General features: G+C 45.0%; 1 protein-coding gene and 1 long non-coding RNA gene across 9 annotated transcripts in view; one reads left to right on the forward strand and one right to left on the reverse strand.

The window, feature by feature from the left end:
• The window catches only part of Marchf10 (membrane associated ring-CH-type finger 10), a 95,390-nt gene that overhangs the window by 61,238 nt on the left and 7,964 nt on the right, over nucleotides 1-26,188 (reverse strand). For all 8 annotated transcript variants that reach the window (XM_040749905.1, XM_021227152.2, XM_040749906.1 and 5 more), the window contains exons 3-4: nucleotides 25,177-25,283; nucleotides 11,546-11,662 (exon numbers count right to left, since the gene is read on the reverse strand). In XM_040749905.1, the coding sequence (XP_040605839.1) occupies nucleotides 11,546-11,662; nucleotides 25,177-25,266 (207 nt within the window). In that variant the 5' untranslated portion in view covers nucleotides 25,267-25,283. The remainder of the gene's footprint in view (nucleotides 1-11,545; nucleotides 11,663-25,176; nucleotides 25,284-26,188) is intronic.
• LOC106021112 lies at nucleotides 3,061-8,768 on the forward strand. Its single transcript, XR_001196460.3, has 3 exons — nucleotides 3,061-3,262; nucleotides 7,844-7,908; nucleotides 8,565-8,768. It is a non-coding gene; the product is annotated as an uncharacterized LOC106021112 (long non-coding RNA).

The following is a 26,188-nucleotide window of genomic DNA, read 5'->3' on the forward strand; positions in this document are numbered from 1 at the left end:
AAGATGCGGGAAGTGTACTTGGGATGGGTGTGGGGTGTAGGGTGTGTGTGTGTGTGTGAGTGTGTGTGTAAGACACTTGAGATGCATTAGGAACTGGGAAGCCAGGGTGTGGTTGAGTTATCTAAGTGGATGCTGACGTCATTAGATAATGTGTCTGGAGATCAGGAGGGGGAAGGCAGAGAATAAGCTTCTGGTCAGAGTGGCACTGAATAGGGAGTGTGATCAGAAGACCAACAGGGACGGTGAGGGTTCGAGAAGATGGTAGACTCTAACTGCTCAGGCCAACTAAATGCAGGAGCCATGCTCTGGGAGCCGCAGGGGAGGGGGGCTCCTTCCTGTTTCTGAGAGGGTGGTACAGAAGGAAAGTCTTACAGGTGTTGTGTCAGGTAAGAGGCCATCTTCCTTCCTAAGATGGGGGAGGAAGCTCTTGGGACTTCTGTTTCCTGTAACCTGACAGCTAGCTCATTACTTCTGTTTCCACCTCCTCAGGGCAGGATCTGACATAAAACCGGAAATTCTCATTCTCTGTGAAGCTTTCTCCTTGTTTTTGTTTCATTCATTCGATCTTTTATGTCCCATATGTGGCTTAGGTTGACCACGAACTCACGATCCTCATCCTGCCTGCTGAGCACTGGGACTGCCGGTGTGTGCCACCACAGACAACTCCCCTTGACTGTTCTGTCAGACAGAGTAGGTTTTTGTGGAAGTCTTAGTTTAACCACACCGTGAATGACCTGAGGGAGGAGCATGGTTTATTCATTACCTTGCACTCCAGGCACTTAACGCACTGTGTGATACAGAAGCAGTTTGTAATTTCTGCATTTTAGCCTATTATTCTAAAATTTAAATTTGTTTTATTTTTAATTGACAAATAATTATATTTTAATTTTTTAATGAATGAAACATTATGGAAGGAAGATGAAAGGCTATTTTAGGATGAAATGCTATGTTATAAAATATATAACCTTAATGCAGGTACCATCTGAATACTAGTCTCTTACAACTGAAAAAGTTTAAGACTTTGATATCTTAATTTTAATTGGTTTCTAACAAGTTTTTTTTGTTGTTGTTTCAGGAATTAATTGGAACCATTTTTAAAAAGCAGGTAATTTTAATAAAACGAAGTACAGTGAGATGCACAGTATTACACACAGGGAAAGAGAGACGTTTTATTATAATCTCCTCTGCAGTTTCCAAGATGCTAAGTCCAACTAACACAGAGAACTATCTGGGTCAGAGGCCACCAGTTCTTGGTACCAACAATTTCCCCGAGCTGAGATCACTATTAGAGTTGGTATCAAGCTGGCCTCATGGAAGGATGAGGCTGGCTTGCTTATCTCCTGAGAGAGGCAGGACAACTTTGTGGAAGCATCCCAATTTAAGCTGACAGTTGCCCCATTTTAATGTCATGTTCTATTTTTAAATCACCTGGTGGAACTCCAACAAAACGCACAAGCGAAGGATGAACGGAGCCCTGCTGACTGGCCTGGCCGCATGGTTGTCACCTATTCACTCCCACGTGGCTGATGAAGGAGACCTTTAACCCTCAGGTTCCCCGAAGAAAGGGACAAGTGTCTAACCGAAGCCCAGAAGGATCATCCAGTTCAGGCTGGTGGGTTTCCAAAGTCCAAGTAAACCCTGAGGAGTCCCTTGGGGGCTCTTCTGAAGTCTCTCCATCCTCTAAGGCCGGCAGCCTGCTGTTCTTGTGTCTGTACACCGACCTATCTGTGGCAAAGGGAACTTACCCAGCGTTGTAATAAAGCTACCTGGTCCTTTGCAAGCGCTATGCCAGGCAAAGAACAGAAGATTGGCAGCCTCACCCTTCTGTCACTCATTTCAAACCAGTTCACAGGGAGTTCTCCTGTCCAACTGGAGGTCCATATTCTGGCCGGTATAGCTGCATGCCTCTGATGTTAGTATATGGTTATTTCTAGCACATCAGCCATCAAATGCGCCCAGCTATCTACTGAATGCATGATGGCCATTGGAAATGCATCCATACAGTGTCTTCTCTTTCTTTGTCTAGATCAGTGGCTCTCAACCTCCTAATGCTGTGACCCTTTAATACAGTCCCTCATGCTGTGGTGACCCTCAGTCATAACATTTTTGTTGCTACTTCATAATTGTAATTTTTGCAGTTATGAATTGTAATGTAAATATCTGTTTCCTGACAGTCTTAGGTAACCCCTGTGAAAGGGTCGTTCCACCCCCCTCCAAGGGGTCTAAGGGAAGGAGGCCTTACCCCATGGGAAGCCTGAACCCAGAGTGTACTCTGAGCATTCACAAGAGTAAGAGCAGTTGCTGGACCTGTAGAGAAACCTAGGGGACTTTCCCCAGGTTGGATGCCCCAAAGAGTTGATGGAGAGACATTTGTACGGTCAGGTCAATAAGCATCTTCTAAACAGTCCCAAAGACAGTGGGAAAAGACAGGGGGATTTTAAGTAAACGACTGTTGAAGAGATGGCTCAGAGGTTAAGAACACGAGCTGTTCTCCCAGAGGTCCTGAGTTCAATTCCCAGCAACCACATGGTAGCTCACAACCATCTGTAATGAGATCTGGTGTCCTCCTCTGGCTGGCAGAACACTGTTGCATAATAAAAAAAATTGGGGGGTGGGGTTTCTCTGTGTAGCTTTGGAGCCTATCCTGGCACTCGCTCTGTAGACCAGGCTGGCCTCGAACTCACAGAGATCCACCTGCCTCTGCTTCCTGAGTGTTGGGATTAAAGGCGTGCAGCACCAAGGCCCGGTATAAATAAATCTTTTAAAAAATAATAATAAATATTGTTATTCAATTTGCTTCCAGAATGATTACTCTTATGGTAGCCTGTTAGATTGGCTTGGTAGGGTGAGGTAAAGATAAGCTGGCGAGGAAATTCATTACTACAATAATCCAGACAGAAAGAAAGAAAGATAGGGCCCAGCAAGGGAAAATCTGTGGGCAGATTCTAGAGAAGAGACAAGACTTTAGTGTCTGCTGTCAAGTGTGAGGAGGAGGGACTAGAAAAGGAGGAGGAGTCTAACACAACTTCCAGAATTCTGGCCGGAGTAGAAACAGAAACACAGGAAGAGGAACCAGCCTGAGGGGAGATGATGCACTCGGGTGAACAGATCCACAGCCAAGATGGTAAACACGCGTAGAGGAAAATTCCCACAGATGCATGCTGGTCAGACTGTGGGATGCACACTCGCTCTCCGTGATGCACTCTTTAGGGGAGGTGGGGACCGGCTGCAGACGCTGTGCACAGAGCCACCGCTTGTCCAGGTGCGTTTCCAGAGTGTGGGGATCTGTGCTAGAGTCACAAGGGCAGCTGAGACAAACACCACACCAGGTGTGAGAGATGACTCACAGCCTCCTAGGGTAGGGCCCTTCGGCAGTTAAAAGCCCTCGTGTGTGTGTGTGTGTGTGTGTGTGTGTGTGTGTGTGTGTGTGTGTATGAGAGAGAGAGAGAGAGAGAGAGAGAGAGAGAGAGAGAGAGAGAGAGAGAGAGAGAGAGAGAGAGAGAGAGAGAGAGAGAGACCTGCCTCATCAGCAGAGCAGCCTGAGGTCAGAGAGAGGAAGGCCTGGCCCTCAGGGAACTCACCAATGGGCAAACAGAGCTGCTCAGAGAAAGTTGAAAGTGACTCATGGAACACAGATGTCATACCCCAAGCTGTGGCTGCTCATGACTCTGCTCAGGGTGTCAGTAGGCTGACATTGACAGACTAATGAGAGAACAGTCACCCAAGAGCCCTTTGAAAGGGGAGAAGTGAGAGTTTCACAGGAAGGGTAGGATGAATGAGTAAGCAGGGAAGGGAAGGAGATATGCAATGTACCTGGGGCATGATCACATGAACACACATGTGCTCGTGTGCGTGCACACACACACACACACATACACACACACACACACACACACAGCAAAAACTCCCAGCCTTCCCTATGGCTTTTGCAGGTCCAGCTTTTGGGAGACAGAGCTCTCCTCCTGGTCCATGGAGGCTTGTTTTATTTTGGGCTTAAACATCATCTGGAATAGTTGTTCCTGTACAACTCTGTCACAATAGAAATGCTATTTATCACCATGGTCCACTATGTCTGCCATATGCCGGGTGGCTGAGCACGTGGAAGTAAATTTGAAATTTATTTTTAATTTTATATATATATGTATATATATATATATATATATATATATATATAGAGAGAGAGAGAGAGAGAGAGAGAGAGAGAGACTAGTGGTCCTGGTTTTTTTGTTTTGTTTTGTTTTTGGTTTTTGGTTTTTTACGAGACAGAGTATCTCTGTATTGTTTTGGAGGCTGTCGGTCCAGCCTGGCCTCGAACTCACAGTGATCTGCCTGCCTCTGCCTCCCGAGTGCTGGGATTAAAGGCATGTGCCACCACCGCCCGGCTGGCTAGTGGTCCTTTTAACCACTGAGCCATCTCTTTCAGAGGACCCAGGTTCGGTTCCTAGCACCCACATGGCAGCTCATAATCATTTGCAATTCTAGTTCTAGCAGATCTGATGTCGTCTGGATTCCTTTGGCACCAGGTACACATGTAGTGCACATTCATACATGGAGGCCCTAATACATAAAAAATTAAAGGTAAAATTTTATTATTGTGTGTATACAATGTGCATGGGTGGGCATGCTATCCCCAAATGTGGAAGTCAGGGGACAATTGTTGGGTCTGTTCTCTCCTTTCACCTTTATGTATGTAGATGCCAGGACTAGAACTCAGGTTGCCAGCTTTCACAGGAAGTGCCTTTTACCCACTGAGCTATCTCTCTGGCCCTACTTCTTATTTTTATGTTGGTTTTTTTAGTCAGTATCTCAGGTAGGATGACCTTGAACTCTTGGTCCTTCCCTAAGTGCTGAGACTACAAATGTGGACCATGACCATTGCTATGGTGCTCAGCATAGTTGTGGATATTTGCTACCCTCCTTTAGGGATGGGACACTGGAGTGTGTGTGTGTGTGTGTGTGTGTGTGCACGCATGCGTGTGTGCAAATCAGAGGTCCACATTAGGTACCCATGTTCAATTGGTATTCCATCTTATTTATTTCAATATAATGTCTCACTATCTAGCCCCAACTGGGCTGGAACTGCCTATACAGACCAGGCTGAACTGGAACAGAAATTCACCTGCCTCTGCTTCCTGAGTGCTGGGATTAAGGTGTGTCGTCATCCTGGGGGTCCATCCACCTTATATGTAGAGACAGGGTCTGTGAGTCTGTAGATCAGCAATTAGCTAGACTGGCTGGCTAGGGAGTGATGGGAGAGCCACCCTCACCACAGACCTGTGCCATCATGCCCGGCTTTTACTTGGTTGCTTGGGGTCCGTGTGCTGATCAGAGTGTTTGCCCAGCTGGCACTGAGCCAGCCTCAACAGGTTATTTGAGGAGGCTTTGTTTTTTAATCTCCTGAGTCTGTGTGGATTCTCATGGACAAAATGATTACCGTGTTTATGTTGGGTAACAGCCTTCCTTCGGAGGCTTGCTTTGCTTGCCAGAAGGTTTGGGTGACCTCACTGGAGTAAACATCACAGTGGTGAACAGGCCTGGGCCACAACCAGCTGCTTCTTGGTATCAGACAAACTGCCTATGCCATAGTTCTGGGTCTTTGAGACCTGCAATCTGAATATGGAGTTGCTCGGCTGCGGAGGGTCAAAGGACGACAACCCCATTCCTATCAGCAAAGTGAAGGATGCTCTTGAAAAGCTGGGCTGAATCCTATCTTTCTTCCTTATTTGTGCATACGTGTGTGTGTGTGTGTGTGTGTGTGTGTACACCATGAATATACAGGTGCCCACAGACCAGGGAGTTGGAATTACAGGTGGTTGTGAGCAACCTAATGCAGAGATTGGGAACAGAATATCTGTTCCTCTGGAAGAGTACTTAATCACAAAGCTATCTCTCAGTGTCTTCATCTTCCTTCTTAGTGTAGGATACACACAGACTGCGTGTCTTCAGTCCTTGAAGCTAGTACCTTTAGAACAGTGTCCCTTCTAGCACGGATCCAGGATCCAGAAGATGAGGAAGGTTTATGTTGAGTCTCTTCATACAAGTTTGCTGCCCCCCACCTCTTTATCCTAGGCTAATCAATTATTTCCCTCATCTTGTTACAGAGGATATAAATATCTTGGTGCCCGTGGCAATTTGAATGTAATTGTCTCCCATAAGCTCATAGGGAATGACGTTATTGGGAGGAATGGCCTTGTTGACTAGGTTTGGCTTTGTTGGAGGAAGTGTATTACTGTGGCGGTAGACTTTGAGGTCTCCTATGCTCAAGATACCACCCAGTGTCTCATTTCATTTCCTGTTGCCTGCACAAGATGTAGAACTCTCGGCCACTTCTCCAGCACAGTCTGCCTGCACACTGCTGTGTCCCACCACGACGATAATGAACTGAACCTCTGAACTGTAAATCACACCATTAAATGTTTTCCTTTATAAGAGTTGCTGTGGTCGTGGTGTCTCTTCACAACAATAGAAACCCCAATTAAGACAGTGCCCCTATCAATCCCAGCCATGGTGAGGGGTTTGGAAGATAAATGCTACTATCTTCTTTCATGGACACTGCTTTATACTTATCCAACTTCTAATTGGATATGTATAGCTACTGTCTATTTCTCTGGTAAATTCTAATTGGATCAAACAGTTCACTATGTTGTCCTCCAACCCTCTTTTTTTTTTCTTTTCTTCTTCCGAGACAGGGTTTCTCTGTAGCTTTGGAGGCTGTCCTGGAACTAGCTCTTATAGACCAGGCTGGTCTTAAACTCACAGAGATCTGCCTGCCTCTGCCTCTCAAGTGCTGGGATTAAAGGCGTGTGCCACCACCACCCAGCTGTCCTCTCTAACTCTCTAGAATGGTTTATGATAAGTGACTACATTAGGCTGGCTTTTAAAAACATGGCCTGGCATGGAGCAGAGGCAAAGAAAAATATTGAAGAACCCACAGAACCTGTTTCTTCATTGTTACCTGTTGGGGCATCACTTGTGGTAGAATTGGCTAACAGTTTATAGACATGATTTAATGTTAGCTTATCACTTAGAAAGTTCCCTCATTCTCATGATGATCTTGTAAGATAAGAATAACACAATAAGTGTTCCCTTGGAGAACTGAAACATTTTGCCTAAACTCACAAGGTAACAAAGGTCAGAGTGGTCTTCAGTTATGTTTTCCATGTTTGTAAGTCACAAACTTAGACATACCATACTAAAGAACATCTCAGTATGGGCTTGATAGAGATTGCTTCATTTTGGACTTAAATACAACCTTTACAGCCCTAGAAAAGCCTCTGGCTACAGAGAGAAGGTATGCAAAGGAGCAGTCCTTGGGTTAATTGTGTGTTTGGAGGAGATCTGTCCACCTCAAGGCAGGTGTCTGGAAATGATAGCTTGACACCAGAGCTATTACTTGATGGTTTGTTCCAAGCTCATCAGAATTGTGACAATTGGAGTCTGGGTTAAGAAATGAACAAGTGATGAAAATTGCAATACAAGTGTCAAAATTTGGTCGGGGCATGCTTCAAAGAATGACAGAACATTGGAAAAATTTCCATGAATTCAGTAATTGACATTCACAGTAGCCACTCAACTCAGAGAATAAACCTGTCCTCACAAATCAGATGCAAAACATTACCCAGAGTTCTAGGTTTGGGAAGGAAATGATGGAGTGCACCTCCCCCAACCCTGGGAGGGGCTGTTTAAGTTTACAGTATTTCACTTGTCTATTTTTCTCCAGCCCTTTTCTGATAGACCGAGGATGCTTTGCCAGATGTGACATTTAATACACAGGGTTCTGGAAATTGGATCTGTGTGGCCTGGTTCTTTTTTGGGAAATGCCAACTTTCTTCTTTCTTTTTAGAGTCTCTGGGAGGATAGGTCCAGCACCCCCTGGCTTTGTGAACCTTTTAGAAGGAGATTTATTTGGTAAGTCATGCACTCCCTCAGGGATTGGAGATACTGGGGGCAAGTCAAGGTGTTAACAACTGGACCTCTGTAGAAATCTGAGGAAGGACTCAAACTTGGGAGGGAAATATCCAAACCCAAGTATGAGCCTGATAGCTAAAGGTTTTTCTTGCATCTGTTTTGAGTCTCCTAAGGGACCTTGGGTTTTCTTTCTTTCTTCTTTCTTTCTTTCTTTCTTTCTTTCTTTCTTTCTTTCTTTCTTTCTTTCTTTCTTCTTTCTTCTTTCTTTCTTTCTTTCTTTCTTTCTTTCTTTCTTTCTTTCTTTCTTTTTGGTACCAAACTCATGTATTGAGCTAAGCAGGGTGAACATACAAGCAGACACACACCGTGCATTCAGTATTCTGGTATCTTAACATGTCAAACATACCAGTATCCTCAGTGTCTCGAATGAAGAACTGTGGAAAAGTAAGGTTCCATCTCTTTTCTCAATGAGAAGGTGGGACCTTGGAGATACCATACCATTAAGACTCAAGCCTTCAGGATAATACTTGAAGAATTAAATTTGATTTGCAAGTATTGTTTCATAGGCACGGTGGCAAAATGCATCATGAAAGCCCCTGTTCTTGTCATCATCTTCCTTCTCCTCCTGATACTCCTCCTCCTTTTTCTTGACACAGATCTCACCATGTACCCTTGGCTGGCCTGGAACCTGCTCTGTACACCAACTAGGCCTCCAGCTCAGAGATCCACTTATCTTAAAGGCATGCACACCATGCCTGGCCTCTGGATTTTTGTCTTCTGAGAGAAATGGTCAATCTTACACAATGTCATTGTTACTTTGTGTTGGGTACAAGTAAATATAAAGTTGAGTTAGAAAATCAGATCCAAGTAATCTATAATTACTTTTAAACAGACAGCCATGTCCTTGTTTGGAAGTTGTATGAGGGCTGGTACAACCATGCTTGAAAGGCTGGTTTTTATAGTGGGAAGAAAAAGCTATAGGAATGTGACAGCAGCTTGTCCTGTGGTGCTGGCAGAGGAGCCTCAGATGTGCCCAGAGTGCCCCAGAGGCATGCGCTGGGACCTGGTGTGTGAACCTCTGCATGGACACAGCGGGGCCAGGTGTCCATTTGTTCCACAGTCCCGGTCTAGGGATGGATTGCTATGTGCTGTTGTCTGACTCAGAATCATATCCCATTTTTTTGTTATCTGTCCTTGTTCTTTTTCCATTCTAAGTGTCAAAATGTCAGAATATACCTTAGTGCTAAAAATAAGTTGTTCTAGTCAGACAAGCTTTAATTTTGACTTAATCTCAGTCCCCTGGTTCAGCAGCAGCAGGCCTTATATTTAGTTCTTGGCCAGCAGGAAGAGACCCAGGCGAAGCCTTCTGGCAGCTGCCAGTGTGGAGAGATGGTTCTCTTTCACCTTCAGACTCTAGGTGGGATAGTTTATCGTGTGCTTTTATACCCCTTAATAGGGAATATATATCTCTCCCAGAGAAACAGCTACGTCCATAAACATCCATCACTGATGTTTTTAAGGTGTCCTTTGAACATTAAATAACCACTGTGTGAACATCGTAGATTAAAGAAGAAATCAAGAGCCTGATTGATATCAGGTATCCAAGATCTGTCTCTGAGATCCACGCTACTGAAAGGAAAGAGACAGTCCCTCCTTGGGAGTCTGTTTCAGCCATAAAATATTAAATAAGAATTCATAAGGGGCATTCTACTCACCTTAAATCAATTCGCTTTGCTAACTAACGGCCAGGGTTCGATGCAGTCTGTGGTCTTTAGCTCTTACACAGAACAAGTGAAATTCTTAGACAGAGAAGAACTTAAACATGAAACATGGAGGTAAGGAGAGCTCTGCTCTGCGGTCAGCACATCTGGGCTGGAAGGCCCACCCCACTTCAAACTGCCTGGGAAACTGCAGCTCAGGCTGCTTAGCACTGTGTGTGTGTGTGTGTGTGTGTGTGTGTGTGTGTGTGTGTGTGTGTGTGTGTGTCTGTGTCTGTGTCTGTGTCTGTGTGTCTGTGTATGTCTGTGTGTGTCTGTGTGTGTACACTCGTGGGCTCATAGAAAATACTGGTTAGTTTTTTGTCAACTTGATACAAGCCAGAGTCATCTGGCAAGAGGGAACCTCAATTGAGAAAATGCCTCCGTCGATGGTCTGTGGGCAAGTCTGTGTGTGTATGCCTGGGGGGGCATTTTCTTGATTAATGACTGATGTGTGAGGGCCCAGACCATTGTGGGCGGGGCCACCCTGGGAAGGTGGTCCTGGGTGGTATGAAAAGAAACTGAATGAGCTATGAACAAGCCAGTAAGCAGAATCCTTCCATGGTCTCTGTTTTAGTTCTTACCCCGACTTCTCTTCATGATGGACTGTGAGATGACATGAACCCTTTCCTTCTCGGGCAGCTTTTGCTCCTGGTGTTGTCACATCAATAGAAAGTAAACTGGAGTGATGTGGGATGCTGTTAGCTCAGACTGGCCTCAAATTCCTGATCCTCCTGCCTCTTAAATGCTGGGATTATGGGCATGTGCTACCATGCCCTGTCTGTATATCTTAGCATGTATGCACCAAGACAAGATTGGTGGCATATTCCTATAATCCTAGCATTTGTGAGGTAAAGGCAGAATGATCAAGAGTTCAAGGCCAGCTTTGGCTACATAGCCAGTTCAAGGCTAGACCCTGCCTCAAAATAAAACAATAGATTACAGATAGACATATATGTATGAGATGAGTTAATATACATAGAGTACAGTGTTTGCAATAGTATAAACACTCAAACAATGGCTATTGTAAACATTATCATATTGCTATAATACTATGTTGTTCTTAACTATTTGTTACCAAGTTATACAAAAATATTTAAACAATTGCCAGTTACTATAGATGTTGTTATCGTATTTTACCCTACTCTGAATTTGAATTAAAACCAGAGACAACAGTGCCAAGGATTAGATCAGAAGTCACAAACATGGTGCCTCCAACTCTAGCATCAATGTACATCTTATATTCCATGAATATCAGGTCCTTCACCACCAGGGGACAAGAGTGAGGCCCAGCAAGGAAGGCCATGGCTTGGTTGTGACCGGTGGTGTTCAGAGTAGGAGCACCAGGCTCAAGTATCTCTTGCCTTGCCCTTTAGGATTGGAACAGGCTTCTATCTTATTCATCTTTGTGCCCGTAGGTGTTCATGTGTGTGTGCATGCATGTGGTGGCCAGCTGTCCAGACATCATAGGTGTTGTACCTTAGGCATCACATACCCAGGTTTTCTCCTTTTCTTTTTCTCTTTTTTTTCTTCTTTTGAGACAGGGTCTCCTGCTGGCTTGGGGTTTTCCCAATTCTGGCAGGCTATCTGGCCAGTGAGCTCCAGGAATCCTCTTTTTATTGCCCCAGCTCTGGGATCCCAAGTGCACTTGCTCTCCCTACACACTGCCACACTTGGCTTTTTTTTTAAATGTGGGTTCTGGAAATTGAACTCAGTTTCTCACATTTGTGAAGCAAGCACATAGCACCAACCAATAGTGCCAATGCATTGGAGCTGGCTTTTTTCTAACACATACACTTTATGTGTACACACACACACACACACACACACACACACACACACACACACACACGGAAGCAAGAGACTTAAATTCTCCATACCTGTTTGGATGATGACCCACTTGAAGTCCGGGATCTGTCACTTGTGTCTTTCCCCCATAGCTGATCCTGTTTCTTCTCATTTGAGTCTTTTTTGAATTCCTGTCGTTTCAAACAAGCCTAGAGAACACACAACAGAGATGAGAAAATGGTGTCTTTCTCTTGGGTCTGTGACTAGTTTAGCAATTTCAGGCTTAATACCAACTTGAGAGGCACAAGGAAAATGATATCTATCTCCAGCTGTTCATGAAATACCTGTCACCAGGTTCAAAGACCAGGTGTCATTCTCTCCTCCCTTTGCCCAAAATCCCAGTTCAAAACCATCAATCATTGCTTTAATAAATACAAACAATAAACACACCGTGGGACATTTTGTGAAGAGTAGTTTTTTTCTTTCTTTTCAAATTATTTTATTTATGTCCGTATGTGCACATCCATGTGAGTGATGAGTGTGTGTGCACATGCCCTAGGAGGCCAGAAGATGCCTAAGATTTCCGGAGCCTGGGCCACAGGCATTTGTGAGCCACCACCCTATATGGTTGGGGAAGCTGAACTCTGGTGTTCATGGCTGAGAAGCAAGTGTTCTTGACTGCCCAGCCATTTCTCTAGCACCTAGAATAGTTGCTTTTTTAGGAAGGTTGTATCCAAAATGCTATATCGACTTCTTCCAGTCTTATTTCCCTCCGTGGAACCCCGCTCATCACCTCTTGGGCTGATCTACTCCTGGGTCATTTGTTAGTTATAGAAGAATTTTCATGCATCTGACTGACACGTTACTCTCTCTGCTGGAAGAGCTTCCCTGTGTCCCCTAGGCTCACCCTGCTGATCACTAAGATCTGGCCCATGTGACAGCACCTCTTTCCCTGCCTATTCCTCTCTGGGCTGAGTTAATTGCTAATGAAGCAGTGGACAGTAGCCTGACTTCATCCGCAGTGTCAACAGTTACCCATAGTCATCTTTGATGCACAAACATGAAGTGGAAGATTCCAAGAATAAATAATTCATAAGTTCTGAATCTTGCACCATTCTGAACAATGTGATAAAATCTCACTTCATCCCACTCTTTCCTGCCCTGGACATGAATTATCTCTTTGTCCAGCGTATACGCACTCTGCAAGCTGCACTCCTATTACTCACTTTGTAGCTGTTCATTTATCAGCTCTGCTGTGGCATAACAAAACACTGTTGCTGAAGCAATCCTCATGTTATTTAATGATGGCCCCCAAGGGCAGGAGCAGTGACGCTGCAACTGTATTACAGTGAATCATCAGAACTGCTCTTTTTATGATTAGGTAGTATTGCTAATCTTTTACTGTGTCTAATGGGGGAGGAGGGAAGGGTTTTATTCTGCTTATACTTCCAGGTTCTATCCCATTAGAAAGGGAAAATCCAGGTAGGAACTTACAGCTAAATCGTAAGCAGTCAAGAGCAGGGGGAATAAACGCATGTACGCCTGCGTTTCTGCTTACTTTTTCACTCTCACACAGGGCCCAGCCTACGCAATGGTGCCTGCCATCCAGATTTAATGTGGATTGTCCTTCCTCAGTTAATAACCGGGAAAGTCTCCACAGTCGTGCCCACCATCTGATGCAGGCACTTCCTCAGGTGGGGTCCCTTCTCAGATGATTTTAAGTTGTGACAAGTTGACATTTTAAACTACTGGGGGTGTGCGGTCATGGAGGGTATCTCCTGTGACTGCTATGTATGTATTAATACGAAGCAAACGTGTAGTTTGAATTGTGTAATTTTCCTGCTTCACTGTAATCAGTTTTGTTTTACAGTTCATTTGCCTAGCTGACCAGTAAGAATCTGAAGAGTAAGGACCACTTCTCACTTTTGAGTTTCTAGCGTCTTGAATTGCATTTGTTTCTTTTATCAGTTTTAAAGTTGGCATACAAGAGGATGGGTTTCATCACGACATTTTCATACACACACAGCACTACACGCACACACATACACACACACAATCACAGATTGAAAGAGAGAGGAGAGAGAGCAAAAGAGAGCGAGAGAGCGAGAGAGAGAGCGAGAGAGCGAAAGCGAGAGCGAGAGAGAGAGAGAGAGAGAGAGAGAGAGAGAGAGAGAGAGAGAGAGAGAGAGAGAGAGAGAGATTGGATAACTAATCAATCAGGGAGTTCATCGCTGGAGAATCAGACTCTCCCTTCCTCAGCAGCTACTGACTGATTGCAGCTCTCCACCTAGGGATGAAATCTTGTGATGCTGTCCCCATCCATGTTGCCATGTCAACTAGCATGGTCACTGTGCAGGTCTTGTATTTGTGTATTTTAATTTAAATTCTGCAGATGAGAGAAAACCCATCGTATCTGAGTCTGACTTGAATCATATCTTTGCTTCAGAAATTATCAGTCCCTAAATCCAAAGTAATAAAAATAAAAGAACTACTCCCCATCACCATTTTTCTTAACAAAATTAAAATAAAATCTAGTGCCAAACACTTTCCCCTGCACTAGGACTGAAGCAACCCAAGGACACCAGGGATCTCAACTGATATTTTAAATACTCCCCCCCCCCCCAAAGCCACCAAAGCACATGGAACATTTCTATACTCAGAGACCCTCACTCATCTATGACCTGCCAGGGTCAAATTATTCACTAAAGAAATCTGGTGTAAAGATCAACATCGTTGTTACTAAAGTAGACCTGCTATTTGCCCACTTCCTGGCTGAGTTGAGAAAAGAAAGATTTCTTTTGCATTTCCTCTCCACTTCCATTAGAAAAGGCATTTCCTTTTTTAAATGCTGTGGGATTCAGAGTTTCCTGTCTGGGAGGTCAGGCTACAAGGTTAAGAATAGAAATGGCCTGACTGTGGTGAACCAGGTGCTGCCTGGAGCCCCCTGGGAAGAATTAGTCACATTGAGCCTGCAAGGGAAAGCTCCACCCCAGCTCACTAGCTGGTCACCTGCCCTGGGTGGACTCCTGGATTCCAGGAGAAAGATGAGGTCTCACCCCACCAGGCTTGGGAAGGGAGAACACTCAGACTGTTTTGGTTTTTACTGCTGTCCTTCCCTCCATCTTTTATTTTGAACAACCATGTCACTTTAAATCATTGAAATGGACACTGGGAAGTGCTTCCAGGATCCCTGTGTTGCATAATGTAAGCAAGAAAACCTAAAGAAGGGCTGGAGAGATGGCTCAGGGGACAGGAAGCGTTCCCAGCTGGGTGGCTCAGAGCTGCTAGCAACTCCTGCCCCAGGAAATCTGATCATCTCTTCTGACCCCCTGAAAGCAGGTATACACACACACACACACACACACACACACACACACACACACACACACACACACACACACACACACGAGAGAGAGAGAGAGAGACAGAGACAGAGACAGAGAGACAGAGAGACAGAGAGACAGAGAGAGAGACAGAGACAGAGAAACCCAAAGAATAGTAGACAGTACCTATCAAAAAATAAGTTCAACAACAATAAAAAAATAAGCCAAGAAACTTGAGTAAATATGAGCTGCTTTAAAAAACATTAAAATATATATTTTTAAAGATTTATTATGCATATAGTGTTCTGCATACATGTATGCTTGCACACCAGAAAAGGGCATCAGATCTCATTATAGATGGTTGTGAGCCATTATGTGGTTTCTGGCAATTGAACTCAGGACCTTTGGAAGAGTAACCAGTGCTCTTAACTTCTGAGTCATATCTCTAGCACCTCCCCCATTAAAATATTGTATGTATGTATGTATGTATGTATGTATGTATGTATGTATGTTTGTATGTATTTTTAGGAAGTGCCATGAATCATATGTGGAGGTCACAGGCACAGTCCGTTTTCTCCTTCCACTGTGTGGGTCCAAGGGCTCAAACTCAGATTGCCACACTTGACAGTAAGAACTTTACCAGCTAAGCGGATTCTGTCCTGTTTGTTTGGGGATGCCCTTCCCACAGTGACTTCAAGTCAGACCACCTGCCATTGTGGGGACTGTAGGAAGGAGGCCTGTGTGCTAAAGCCACAGGACTGAGCGGTGCCCTCACTGACAGTATTTAAGTCATTGCTGCAGGTCAGAAAGTGGAGAAGTCGGCACAGCAAACACAGGCAGGACCAAGGCAGAATTTAAACAGAATTCTTGTAGGCTGGGAGGTCTTATTTACTTGATTCTCTCCAAAATTGAATGTGACTATGACTTTATTTCTTTTATTTTTGTTTTGTTTCTTGAGACAAGGCTTCTCTGTGTAGCTCTGGCTGTCTTGGAACTTACTCTGTAGCAGGCTGGCCTTGAACTCACGAAGATTCACCTGCCTATGCCTCCTGAGTGCAGGGATTAAAGGCATGTGCTACCACTGCCTGGCTTTAAATATTTCTTTATCAAAAGGAGATGATGGATAGATTTATTTATTTATTTTTAAGGTTTCTTTTTTTTTTTTTTTGCAATGTTGAAAACATTATTTTTCTCTGGTTCCCTTTCCTTCAGATTAGTGGGTGGGAAGATAAACCATGGCAGGGCAGATACTTAATGATTTTCAGCCTGAGATGCCCGAGCAATCTTTGTGCAAATCAAACAGCAATCCTTTGAGTGTCACAGCTTTGCTGTGAAGGAACACAGAAACGCAGCGACCTCAGATCCAGGCCATTTTCTTCCTACTTGTGAATGTGAATGGTTTGTTTGTCTGGTTCTTGATGGTGATGGCTCTGTGGTGGGGATCCTAAAGTGACCAGCTGGCTGGAGAAGGGGGAGCCCTGGGGCAGGGGGGAGAAATCCAATTAAATTGCCTGTCCTTCTGGACTTCTCAATTAGTCCCCTTGAGTCCCACCAGCCAGGATTAAACGGCTGAGAGTTCAGGGTGTGTGGTCAGACCATCAGAGGGCAGCCTTGAAGTGAAAGGCAGCAGGTGACTCCTGTGTCTTCCTTCTCTTCGACTTTGGTGGTGCCCCTGTTCCCCACCCCCACCCCCACTTGGCCCTCTGAGGACAGCACAGGCAAGAGGCTGCCTTCTCTGCAGAAGCTTCTGCTGTGGGATCCAATCACAGAATGTGCCTGTGGGGGGTGGCGTGGGTTTTGTGACTCACTGTAACCCAATCCTGGTAAACAAACCCAACCCCAGCTCTGCCACTTTCTAGCAGAGACCTTGGGGCAGGCTGAGTCCACGGATTGCCACTTCCCCCAGCTGTGAGGGCGACACGGCCCTGTGTCAGGAGGTTGCTAAGAGAGCAGAGGCTTCTCTGAGATCTTAGCTGGGACTGGCCTGTGGGAAGGGTTCAGTGTCCCCTGCCCATCACCACCATCAGCACCATCGAGCTTCTGTTTTCCATCCCACTTCCTGGTTTACTTCTTTCTAAACTCAGTCTTTGCAGAAGCATGTGACTGTGATCTTGGTCACAGAAGAAAGAGCCCTCCTGTGTGGGGCTCAGGCACACTCATACCCTGGAGGAGAAGTTTTGTCTCTCAACCCACAGACTCAGTCAGCTGAGGGCCTTCTGCGCCTTGGCATTCGGGGGTACACTGTACACCACTTTGTCTTGAACATTACAGTGTCCCCGCCCATAGTTAGGCTTACAGATTCTTTATTATCTGTCATCATCTGGGCTCCTGATGACCCAAGTGTCATATGAGCAGTTTCCAGTTCTGCTATAAAAACTACTGTCATAAAAATAGCCCAGATTAAAAAAAAAATGAATATAGCAAGTCTTTCTCTGTACCACCAGCTCCCAAATAATTATTAATTATGAATGCTAGCCCTTAGCTTAGATTTGTCCTACTAGCGCTTATAACTTAAATTAATCCATTTATATTCATCTACGTTCTGTCATGCAGCATTGCCTCTCTTCTATCTTGTACTTCCTGGTTCCTCTCTCTGTCTCCTGGCTTCTCCTGTGAGTCTACATTCTTCCTCCTCTTCCTCTCTCCCTGGAAACCCCACCCACCCCTCCTGCCTAGCTATTAGTCATTCAGGCTTTTATTATGCTACATCTTCACACAGTGTAGAAACACCCCACAACAAATGAACATGGCCGTTACTATTTTATTTTTGTTTTTTGCCACAAAGTCTTGTGTAGCCCGGGCTGACTTTGAAATTACTACGTAGCCCAGATGCTCCTACACCTGGCTTTATGTAGTGTTGGGAGCGAACCCAGGGCTTTATGGCATCCTAGCTGTGCTGGTTTTATTTTTTTCAACTTGACACAAGCTAGAGTCATCTGCCAAGAGGGAGCCTCAAGTGAGGAATTGACTTCTGGGCAGGTCAATGGGCATTTTCTTGATTGATGGTTGCTGAGGGAGGGGCTTTGCCCATCATTGGTAGTGCTACCCCTGGGCGGGTGGTCCTCGATGACTGAGCAAGCCATGGAAAGTGATCGGTAATCAGTGTTCTTCTGTGGCCTCTGCTTCACTTTCTGTGCTGGCTTCCCGTGGTGGACTACAAGCTGTAACCGAAAACAAGCCCACTCCTCCCCTAGTCGCTTCTGGACATGGTGCTTATCAGAGCAATAGAAGGCAACCTAGAAGACGAGGCAACCATTCCACAGACTGGACTGCATCCCTAGCCCCATCCTTACATCCCAATAATGGTGCCAGTATGGTTGCTGTCACTCTATCCTGTCAGCACTGAGAGGTGGGAGTTGGCACTGCCTATACTCTGCTGTTGTTCTTACTTGGGTTTAACGTACATATAACACAGAGTTGGGGGTTTAATAATCATTGGTGACATTATTAAAGTCACTTATAAAACTTGGCATGAGGGGCTGAAGAGATGGCTCAGTGGTTAAGAGCACTGGCTGCTCTTTCAAAGATCCTGAGTTCAATTCCCAGCAACCACATGGTGGCTCAAAACCATCTATAATGAGATCTGGTGCCTTCTTCTTCTTCTGGTGTGCAGACATACATACAGGCAAAACACAGCATACATAATAAATAATAATAATAAAACTTGGCATGATAGTTCTCTCACTGGCTGACAACACGAGAGTAGCACACCCCAAAGCTGGACCTCATGGTGCTGGCTTTTAATCTTGGCTACCTGAGAGGCTGAGGCAGGAGGATGGTAATCTCAAGGCCTTTTGGGGCTAGAGTGAGGTCAAGCACAGCCTGGGTAACTTAGTAAGACAGTGTAGATATATTATGAGGCTGGGAATAGAGCTCTGTGTATGCCTGTTCTGGGCAAGGACCCAGGTTCAATCCCAAGCACTGCAAAATAAATGAATAAGACTCCTCTCCCTGTTGACAGTTGAAAATCTGATGGGGAATGATCTTCTGTATATGTTTATCTTATTGGTTGATGAATAAAAGACTGTTGCCCAATAGGGCAGCAAGACAGGTAGGACTAGGAGATGAGGAGGATTTTGAGAAATTTAGGCAGAGTCAGTCACCATGTAGGACTCGAGAGGAGTAACAGGTCCAGACTCTTTCTCTGGTAAGATAAGACCATGTGGAAATACTTAGATTAATAGAAATGGGTTAATAATTAAGACAGAGCTGGCCAATAAGAAGCCCAAGCCAATGGCCAACAGTATTATAATTAATACGTCTTGTGTGTTCATTTGGGGCTGATGCAGCAGTGGGCCCAGGCTGGTGAGAAGAAGTTCCGTAACAAGAATCCTTTATCTGAAATGCTCTGGGACCAGATTTTGTTTTTTTTTTCAAATATTAAGATATTTTCATATGCCACACAAGGAGATCTCTGGCAGATGAATCCCAAGTCTAAACATAAAATCCATGGACCGTGAGCCCATACTTTGAGGGTATTTTATGTAATGTTTTAAGTAATTTTGTGCATGAAACATTTTCTTGGTGTGGCAGTATATCGGTGCTCAAAACCCTTCAGTCTTGAGAGTTTGAGATTTGGGATTTTGGGTTAGGGCTGCTCAACCTGTATCTCTCCCCTCCTGCCCACTGCCACCTGGTATAAAAGCCACCATCATGTCCTTCAACACATTTATATCGTCATGTTTAGTTGTTTGATCTGCACTTGAAAGAATTGAGATGAGTAACTGGTATGAAATGAAACCAATTTGAACACATTTGAGAGATTGTAGAAAATTGTTCCGAAATGCCAAGTGTAATCTTCCCTTCTAGCTTTCCAGTGGGCATTAATGGATAAGGCTAAATTCTGCCTCCAGTTACATAAATACATTTGGGGAGGGAGGGTAAGAGAGGGAGGGGAGCAAGGGGAGAGACAGAGAGAAAGGGGAGAGAGAGAGAAAGGAGAGAGAGAGAGACAGACACAGAGAGACAGAGACATAGAGAGAGAAAGAGAGAGAGACAGACACAGAGAGAGAGACAGACAGATACACACACACACACACAGAGGAGAGAGAGAGAGAGAGAGAGAGAGAAAAGAAATAACACATTGGAAGGAACAGAGCTGACTTCTAAGATAGAATATAATTATATACTAGCTACCAGATTCTGAAATAGCATGTAATATGCCAAATAGATGTTTATTTCCTCTTTTTTTCTTAAAAGGCCCCACCCAGCCACTGAAAAGAGTAGAAACATAACAACTAAGGGTGGGTTTAGCCCTCTCTTAGAACTAGCCCACAGACCTGTAAAGGCACTGTTCATTTGGTGCATACCAACCTTCCGTGTATTTTAGGACAGAGCAGGAATAACCCAAGTCTAGAAAAAATTAGGAGGTTCCTAAGGGCTTCAATTTGAGCCAGTTCATTAAAGGCAAGTCAAGCGTGGGAAGGAATGTGTGGCAAGTGTATATGATTTGGGAGTTGCATGTAGTGATTAGGTCTTACACTGCTCGTATATCCTGCAATGGGAAATCCCAGGTGTCCTGAGCAGATGGTTGCACTGAGGGAGAACGCTCGGATTCCCACAGGGTGTAATGGGCCAAACCCACAGCAGGCACATCTAACCTTTTGACAGTGTAACATGCTGTCACTGCAAAGTTCATATGCAACAACCATGCCATCAAGTCACAAAATAAAATCATCTCATAATGTTTAAATAAGCTTAGGGATTTGTGTTGGGCTGCTTCCATTGCTATAGTCAGTCACACGAGATATGTTGGACACACCACATTAAGGTATCAGTATCCATCCATCCCAATAACCACCCTCAATAATACCTTGGCTGTATGGGACTAAGTTAGAGAACAGTTACTCTACCCATGAAATTAATTCTTTTCTAAGACAGAGTCTTTTGAACTCATGGTCCTCCTTCCTTTGCTTCTCAAATGTTGAAATTATTGAGGTATACCTCCATACCCAGCTGCAAGTGATTTTTAAGCTACAACTTTAAAGTCTTTCTGGAATAAGGCAAAGGACAGATTAATATCATTTAAAAATCATTGCAAGACTGGGCATGGCAGCACACACCTTTAGTCCAGCACTCAGTTGACAGAGGTAGGTGAATCTCTGTCAGTTTGAAGGTAGCCTACTCTACATAGTGCATTCCAGATCAGCCATGGCTACGTAGTGAGACCCTGCCTAAAAGGAAAAGACATTGCTGTTCCCTTTGAAGCTGTTCTGTGGGTCTGTCTATCTATCTACAGAACTCCGTATCTAAAGGTAACCATATTTTATTTCATGCAGCCCCACTGATGAGTGGTTTTGAAAAGGGTCAGTAATGATGCATTTGGTTCTAGGAAGAGTCACAGGCTAGCTGGACTATATCTGACAAGTTGGTGGTCAAGGAAGATAGCATTGCTTTCAGAAACTACAGTGTTTGGTTGAGTATAGGCAGAGAGGCTCACTCCTTGGCCTTAAGAGGCTATGGAGAGAATGACACACATGACAACTGCTGTGCAATCTCCAGGCAGAGGCATTACAAGGGTGCTGAGAAGCTGGGGTGAGGGAAATGTCTTATAGTTGAATGGTGGTTATGGTTACAAATCTACCATAAATCATTGACAGTATACTTAAAACAGGTTAAATTTCATGCTATGTAAATTGCTACTCAGGAATTTCTTAAAAACAAATAAAAGCTGAACCTGGATGCTTTGTGAGTCCAAAGATTCTCTTTAGTTCTAAATTAAAACTAGGGTGGCACAGGTTCATGTGCTGGTAGGTGAGCTTGGCAGAGTCTGGCAACCGAAACTTTGTGGATAAGAGAGTCAGGGAAGGGTTTGATCAGAGGAGGGGTGGTAGAGGGCTGGACATGTGATTCCCATCTATGAACATGTTGGATTAGTGATGCCTGCGTGACACCCAGACGAAAATAACCAATAAGCAAGCACACCCATGATTCTGGTATTCTAGGAGACTGGTTACAAGTCATTTATATCAAGTGGTTAAAAACAGGAAGAGCCAACAAGTGACGAGGATCTTGTATATCAGAAGTAGGGACGCTGAGGATGGGACCCTGCTGAATCAGGCAGTGAAGGACAGAGAGAAAAGGACAGAGAGAAGACTATGTCAGGAGACCACAACAAGAGAGTCTCCAGGAAACAAAGACTGGGAAGGTGGCATTGAATTGGGCTCCTGACCTCAGAAGTGGTAAGGAGAGGGAAGTTCAGATTTAAAAACAAACACAGAACCAGGAAGGAAGTGGAGACAGAAATGAGGCTGGCTGGCTGGAGATGTCTGAGACAGACAGGAGGAAGCCAGGGAGGCTACTAAAGGAGGAAGGCTTTGTGCCTTGGTTCTTAGGATGGGAACTTCAGCATATTTGTAGACTGACCCAGTAAGAACAGAAGGTTAGGTGAGGGCACAGCTCAGTTGGTAGAGGGCTTGCTTCTCATGCAGGAGGCCTTAGATCCTGCCTCCAGCACAACAAGAAATAGATAAGCCAATATCTATATATGTCTATCTGTATCTGTATCTATATCTATCTATCTATCTCTATATATGTATCTATATCTATCTATTGAGAGAGAGAGAGAGAGAGAGAGAGAGAGAGAGAGAGAGAGAGAGAGAGAGAGAGGTGTGTCAAAATGCAGTCAGCAGAATCCCATGGATGGCAGAGGCAGGTCTGGGCCAAGGTCTCAGCTAGTCACTAGCAGGACAGTGGTTCACTGTGCCCTCTGAGATTGGAGGTCTGGGAGTTGTGAAGACTAGGTTGGCAGGGGAGGCGGTTGAGAGGGCTTCCCTTGCTGCTGGCTTGGGTCTTTGTTTGAAAGGAAATTGGAAGTGTGGAGTCAGATGTAAAGACTGGAAAACTCTAAGATTATAACTGGGGGTGGGGCGCTGGTGGACAGTGAACACGTTGGAGGGAGTTATTCTTGTCTGTCCACCGATGCTCTTCCCCATCCATCACCTGCTCTGCTTCCAGCTCATGGGCTGGACCACTTTTTGCCACCTCCCTGCCTATGAACTTGGTCAACTCACCATATTGTCTTTCTTAAATGCCCATCACTTTCAAAATCCTTTGCTTTTTCTCTCGCCCCTTCCTGCCCTTTCCCCTCACAGAAGCCAAAGTGATTTAAAGAGAAAAGAGAATCTAAACCAGATGTCTCCTCCCTCCAAAAGTCTCTAGTAATTCTCACTGTGGTGAGATTCACACGTATGACATGCCCCCTTTTCCCCTGTAAGAGCCAGCCGGATTCGGTTCTGCAGAGCTCCTCCACTCCTACCTTCCCTTGTCTCTCAAGGAGCATGCCCCTCCCCCATTATTATGCTGGGTTTTGTTTGTTTGTTGTTGCTTTTTGTCTTTTTCATATATTGGCCAGCAGCTGTTTCAGTCAGTTTTCCATGACTGTAAGGAATATCTGGGGTAAGTCAGCTTAAAGACAGGGAAGGTTTGTTTTGGCTCCTAGCCTTGCAAGTTTGATTGTGACAGATGCTACGATGAAATGGCCCTGTTGCCTCAGGCCTGACGTGCTATAAGACATCATGGCGGCAGCATCCACTCCCCTCATAGTGGCCAAGAAATGAAAAGGCAGGAGAGGCTGGGTTCCCATAGTTCCCTGTGGCAGCACACCTCCAAAAACCTAAGACCTTTCGTTAGGACCCAATCCTGAAAGGTTCTACCAGCTCCTACTGCCAACTAGGGAACCAAACCTCTGACACATGGGATTATGAGGGAACATTCTAGAGCCACACTGGAGTGGTAAAATAACTTCACACTGTGTGCACATTTTCTATTCCTAAACCTAGATTAAGAATGCTGGAAGAGCAGGGACCTTGTTCAGCACAAAGTAGGCATGTAGTGGATTAAATATTGGTTGAATGACCAAACTAAACAAAATAAAATACAGCTGGCAATATTGGAAGCCTACATGATCTTAGAAAACAAAACTAAAAGGATCCAGGATGGCACATGGTTGCATGATCTGATTTTCTTCACCAGGGACGGTTGATAACAAGACAATCCCCTTACCCACTCATTGTAGAACTAGTATTTAACAAGTATTTCCCCATGCCAGCAGGTGAGGAGGGGCATATTTTTGAAAAGCAGATGATTCCCTGAGTAACCTGTGCGAGGGTTGACATTCTTACTCAATTGCTGGAAGTCTCCTTCCCTTTGTAGTCCTCTTGGGTGTGGATTGGCAACTGTGGGAAGAAACTGCCGATCCTTTCCAACCCCAGAACTGGGTGGCACTGTTCAGTGAAGTCAGGCTACTGAGCTGGGTCTGGTTTCCTTGGTGACCCACGAGGCTCAGTTCTGTCTGAAATCGCTAAGGAGGAGAAGAACCTGATGGCAGAGCTGTGTGTTCCTTAGGGAGGGACTGCTTTCAGAGGTTCATGGAGGCTGAGGATGTGTCTCCTTGATTGTTGAGGGCTGCTTCGCTGGGGGTAGGGAGTGCAAGTGACATCTCCTAAAGGCTCTAAGAACCCCACAACAGAGTCCAGCAAGTCTGCCCTATGCCAGCCCCAGGTAATTGCATCATGACCCCTCAGGCTACCCGTCAGTTTTGTGTTTGCATGCAAACACTGTAGCCAGGGAGACCAGAAGTTTGCTTGTTGTAGAGTGTGTTAACCACCTTTCTTCTGGCACCCATGACAACAGAAGGGCATGCTGTTTTGTAAATGGTAAGGCAGCTCAGTTAACCCCTTAAGGTCTTTTTGCTTCTCAGTTAGCTAAATATGAACCCTAATATCACTTATTGCCAAAGGCTGGGGGTCAAGCCCTGCATTACATAGGTGTGTGGATGCATGAGTGTGTGTATGGTATGTGTGCACAGGTGCACACATCCAGGCACATGTGTGGGGCCAGCGGAAGAAGTTGGGTGTTCTGCTGTGTCACTCTCTTTATCTTACTCCTTTGAGACAGGTTCTCTCCCAGTCTGGAGCTAGGCTGGTCGTCAGCCAGCAGACAGACCCCAGTGATCCCCTGTCTCCGCCCTGCAGAGCACTGGGGTGACAGATATGCATGGCCATGCTTAGCTTGTTGTGTGGTTGCAGGAGCTTTGAACTCAGGTCCTTACGTTTCTACAGCAAATGCTCTGATCCACTGAGCCATAGCCCCAGCCCCTGCACTAAATATTTTCTCAAGTCCTCGGGTTTATCAGCAACATTTCATGGCCTGAGCCATCTCCCAGTCCCTGTACTTGAGTTTTTAAAGGACCCCTAACATTGTAGCATGGAGGATGGCGTGGGGTGAAATAAGAAAACTGGGACTACCACTGGGATAGAAATGCTTCTATCACTCTTGTGACAGTGTTATGAAGTCGGCACCAACCATTTTACAGCTGAGAGGCAGGCTGGGGGTGGGCTTCCACCAATGCTGTCTTAAAATTCTATTACCCAAAGGCAATCCTGGCTTTCCACAATTACCTGATATTCTGAGTCCACCTTATGCTGCATGTCCCGCAGATACTGAACATCACTGACGAACTTCTGCCTGTCCCTTGCTTCATGCAACATGGTTCTTAGTTCCCGACCTACGTAAGAGAGAGAAATAAGCACACTGTGACATGTTTTTGTGATTCAGCATATTTGTATTTATTTGAATATAACTGCATGTGTTCTTTTATTAATCTATTCCCCCCACTGTTTGAAAGGTACAGACATTTTTTTTTTGTATTCCTGTCCAAAGTCCTTAAAGCCTTTTCTGTTCCAGCCATAAATAATGCAGTCACATTCATCAACTGGCTTCAGGGAGCTTGTCCTGGTTATTCACAGGGACTTAGGTTGATAGACACCTGATTGGGGAGTGGTTCTACCATATGGCAGAGATGAAAACAAGAAGCCAGACAGATTGCAGTGACTGAACTTATAAGTCCTTGTTGCTTAAATTCACATATGCGACCATTGTCCTTAATCCAAACCAGACAATGCCAGCTGCTGGGTATGGCAGATACGGTCCCGGCCTTTGTGTTACTGACAGTCTAGGGTGGAAAACCAACGCTAGACAATCTAACTCTGCCAGCACAGAGCCGCTATGGGCTCTTTGAAAGAATGGTATTGTAGAAGGGCAGCGTTTGACTGGAAGGGTCAGCCTCAGACCCTGGGGTTGATAAATCATGAGTTAGGCTAGAGTTGAGAGAGGACAGCAGGTGCCTCAGGGCCTGAAGGAGGATGAGGAACAGAGTGAGGGCAGAGCTTCTGGGGCAGATGGTGGGGAACAGACTGATTGGGGGGGCTGGCAGAGACCAGCTCATATGGGGCCTTGCGGGTCATAATGAGAAGCTACATGGAGTTATTGATAGGTTCTAGCCCAGGGAAGAAACGCTGCATAGCACATGTGCATGTGTCCACGAGTGTGCAGCATAGCACATGTGCATGTGTGTGTCCACGAGTGTGCAGCATAGCACATGTGCATGTGTGTGTCCACGAGTGTGCAGCA

Source organism: Mesocricetus auratus, unplaced genomic scaffold, assembly GCF_017639785.1.
Source record: "Mesocricetus auratus isolate SY011 unplaced genomic scaffold, BCM_Maur_2.0 Super-Scaffold_100007, whole genome shotgun sequence".
In the NCBI taxonomy this organism is placed as follows: Eukaryota; Metazoa; Chordata; class Mammalia; order Rodentia; family Cricetidae; genus Mesocricetus; species Mesocricetus auratus.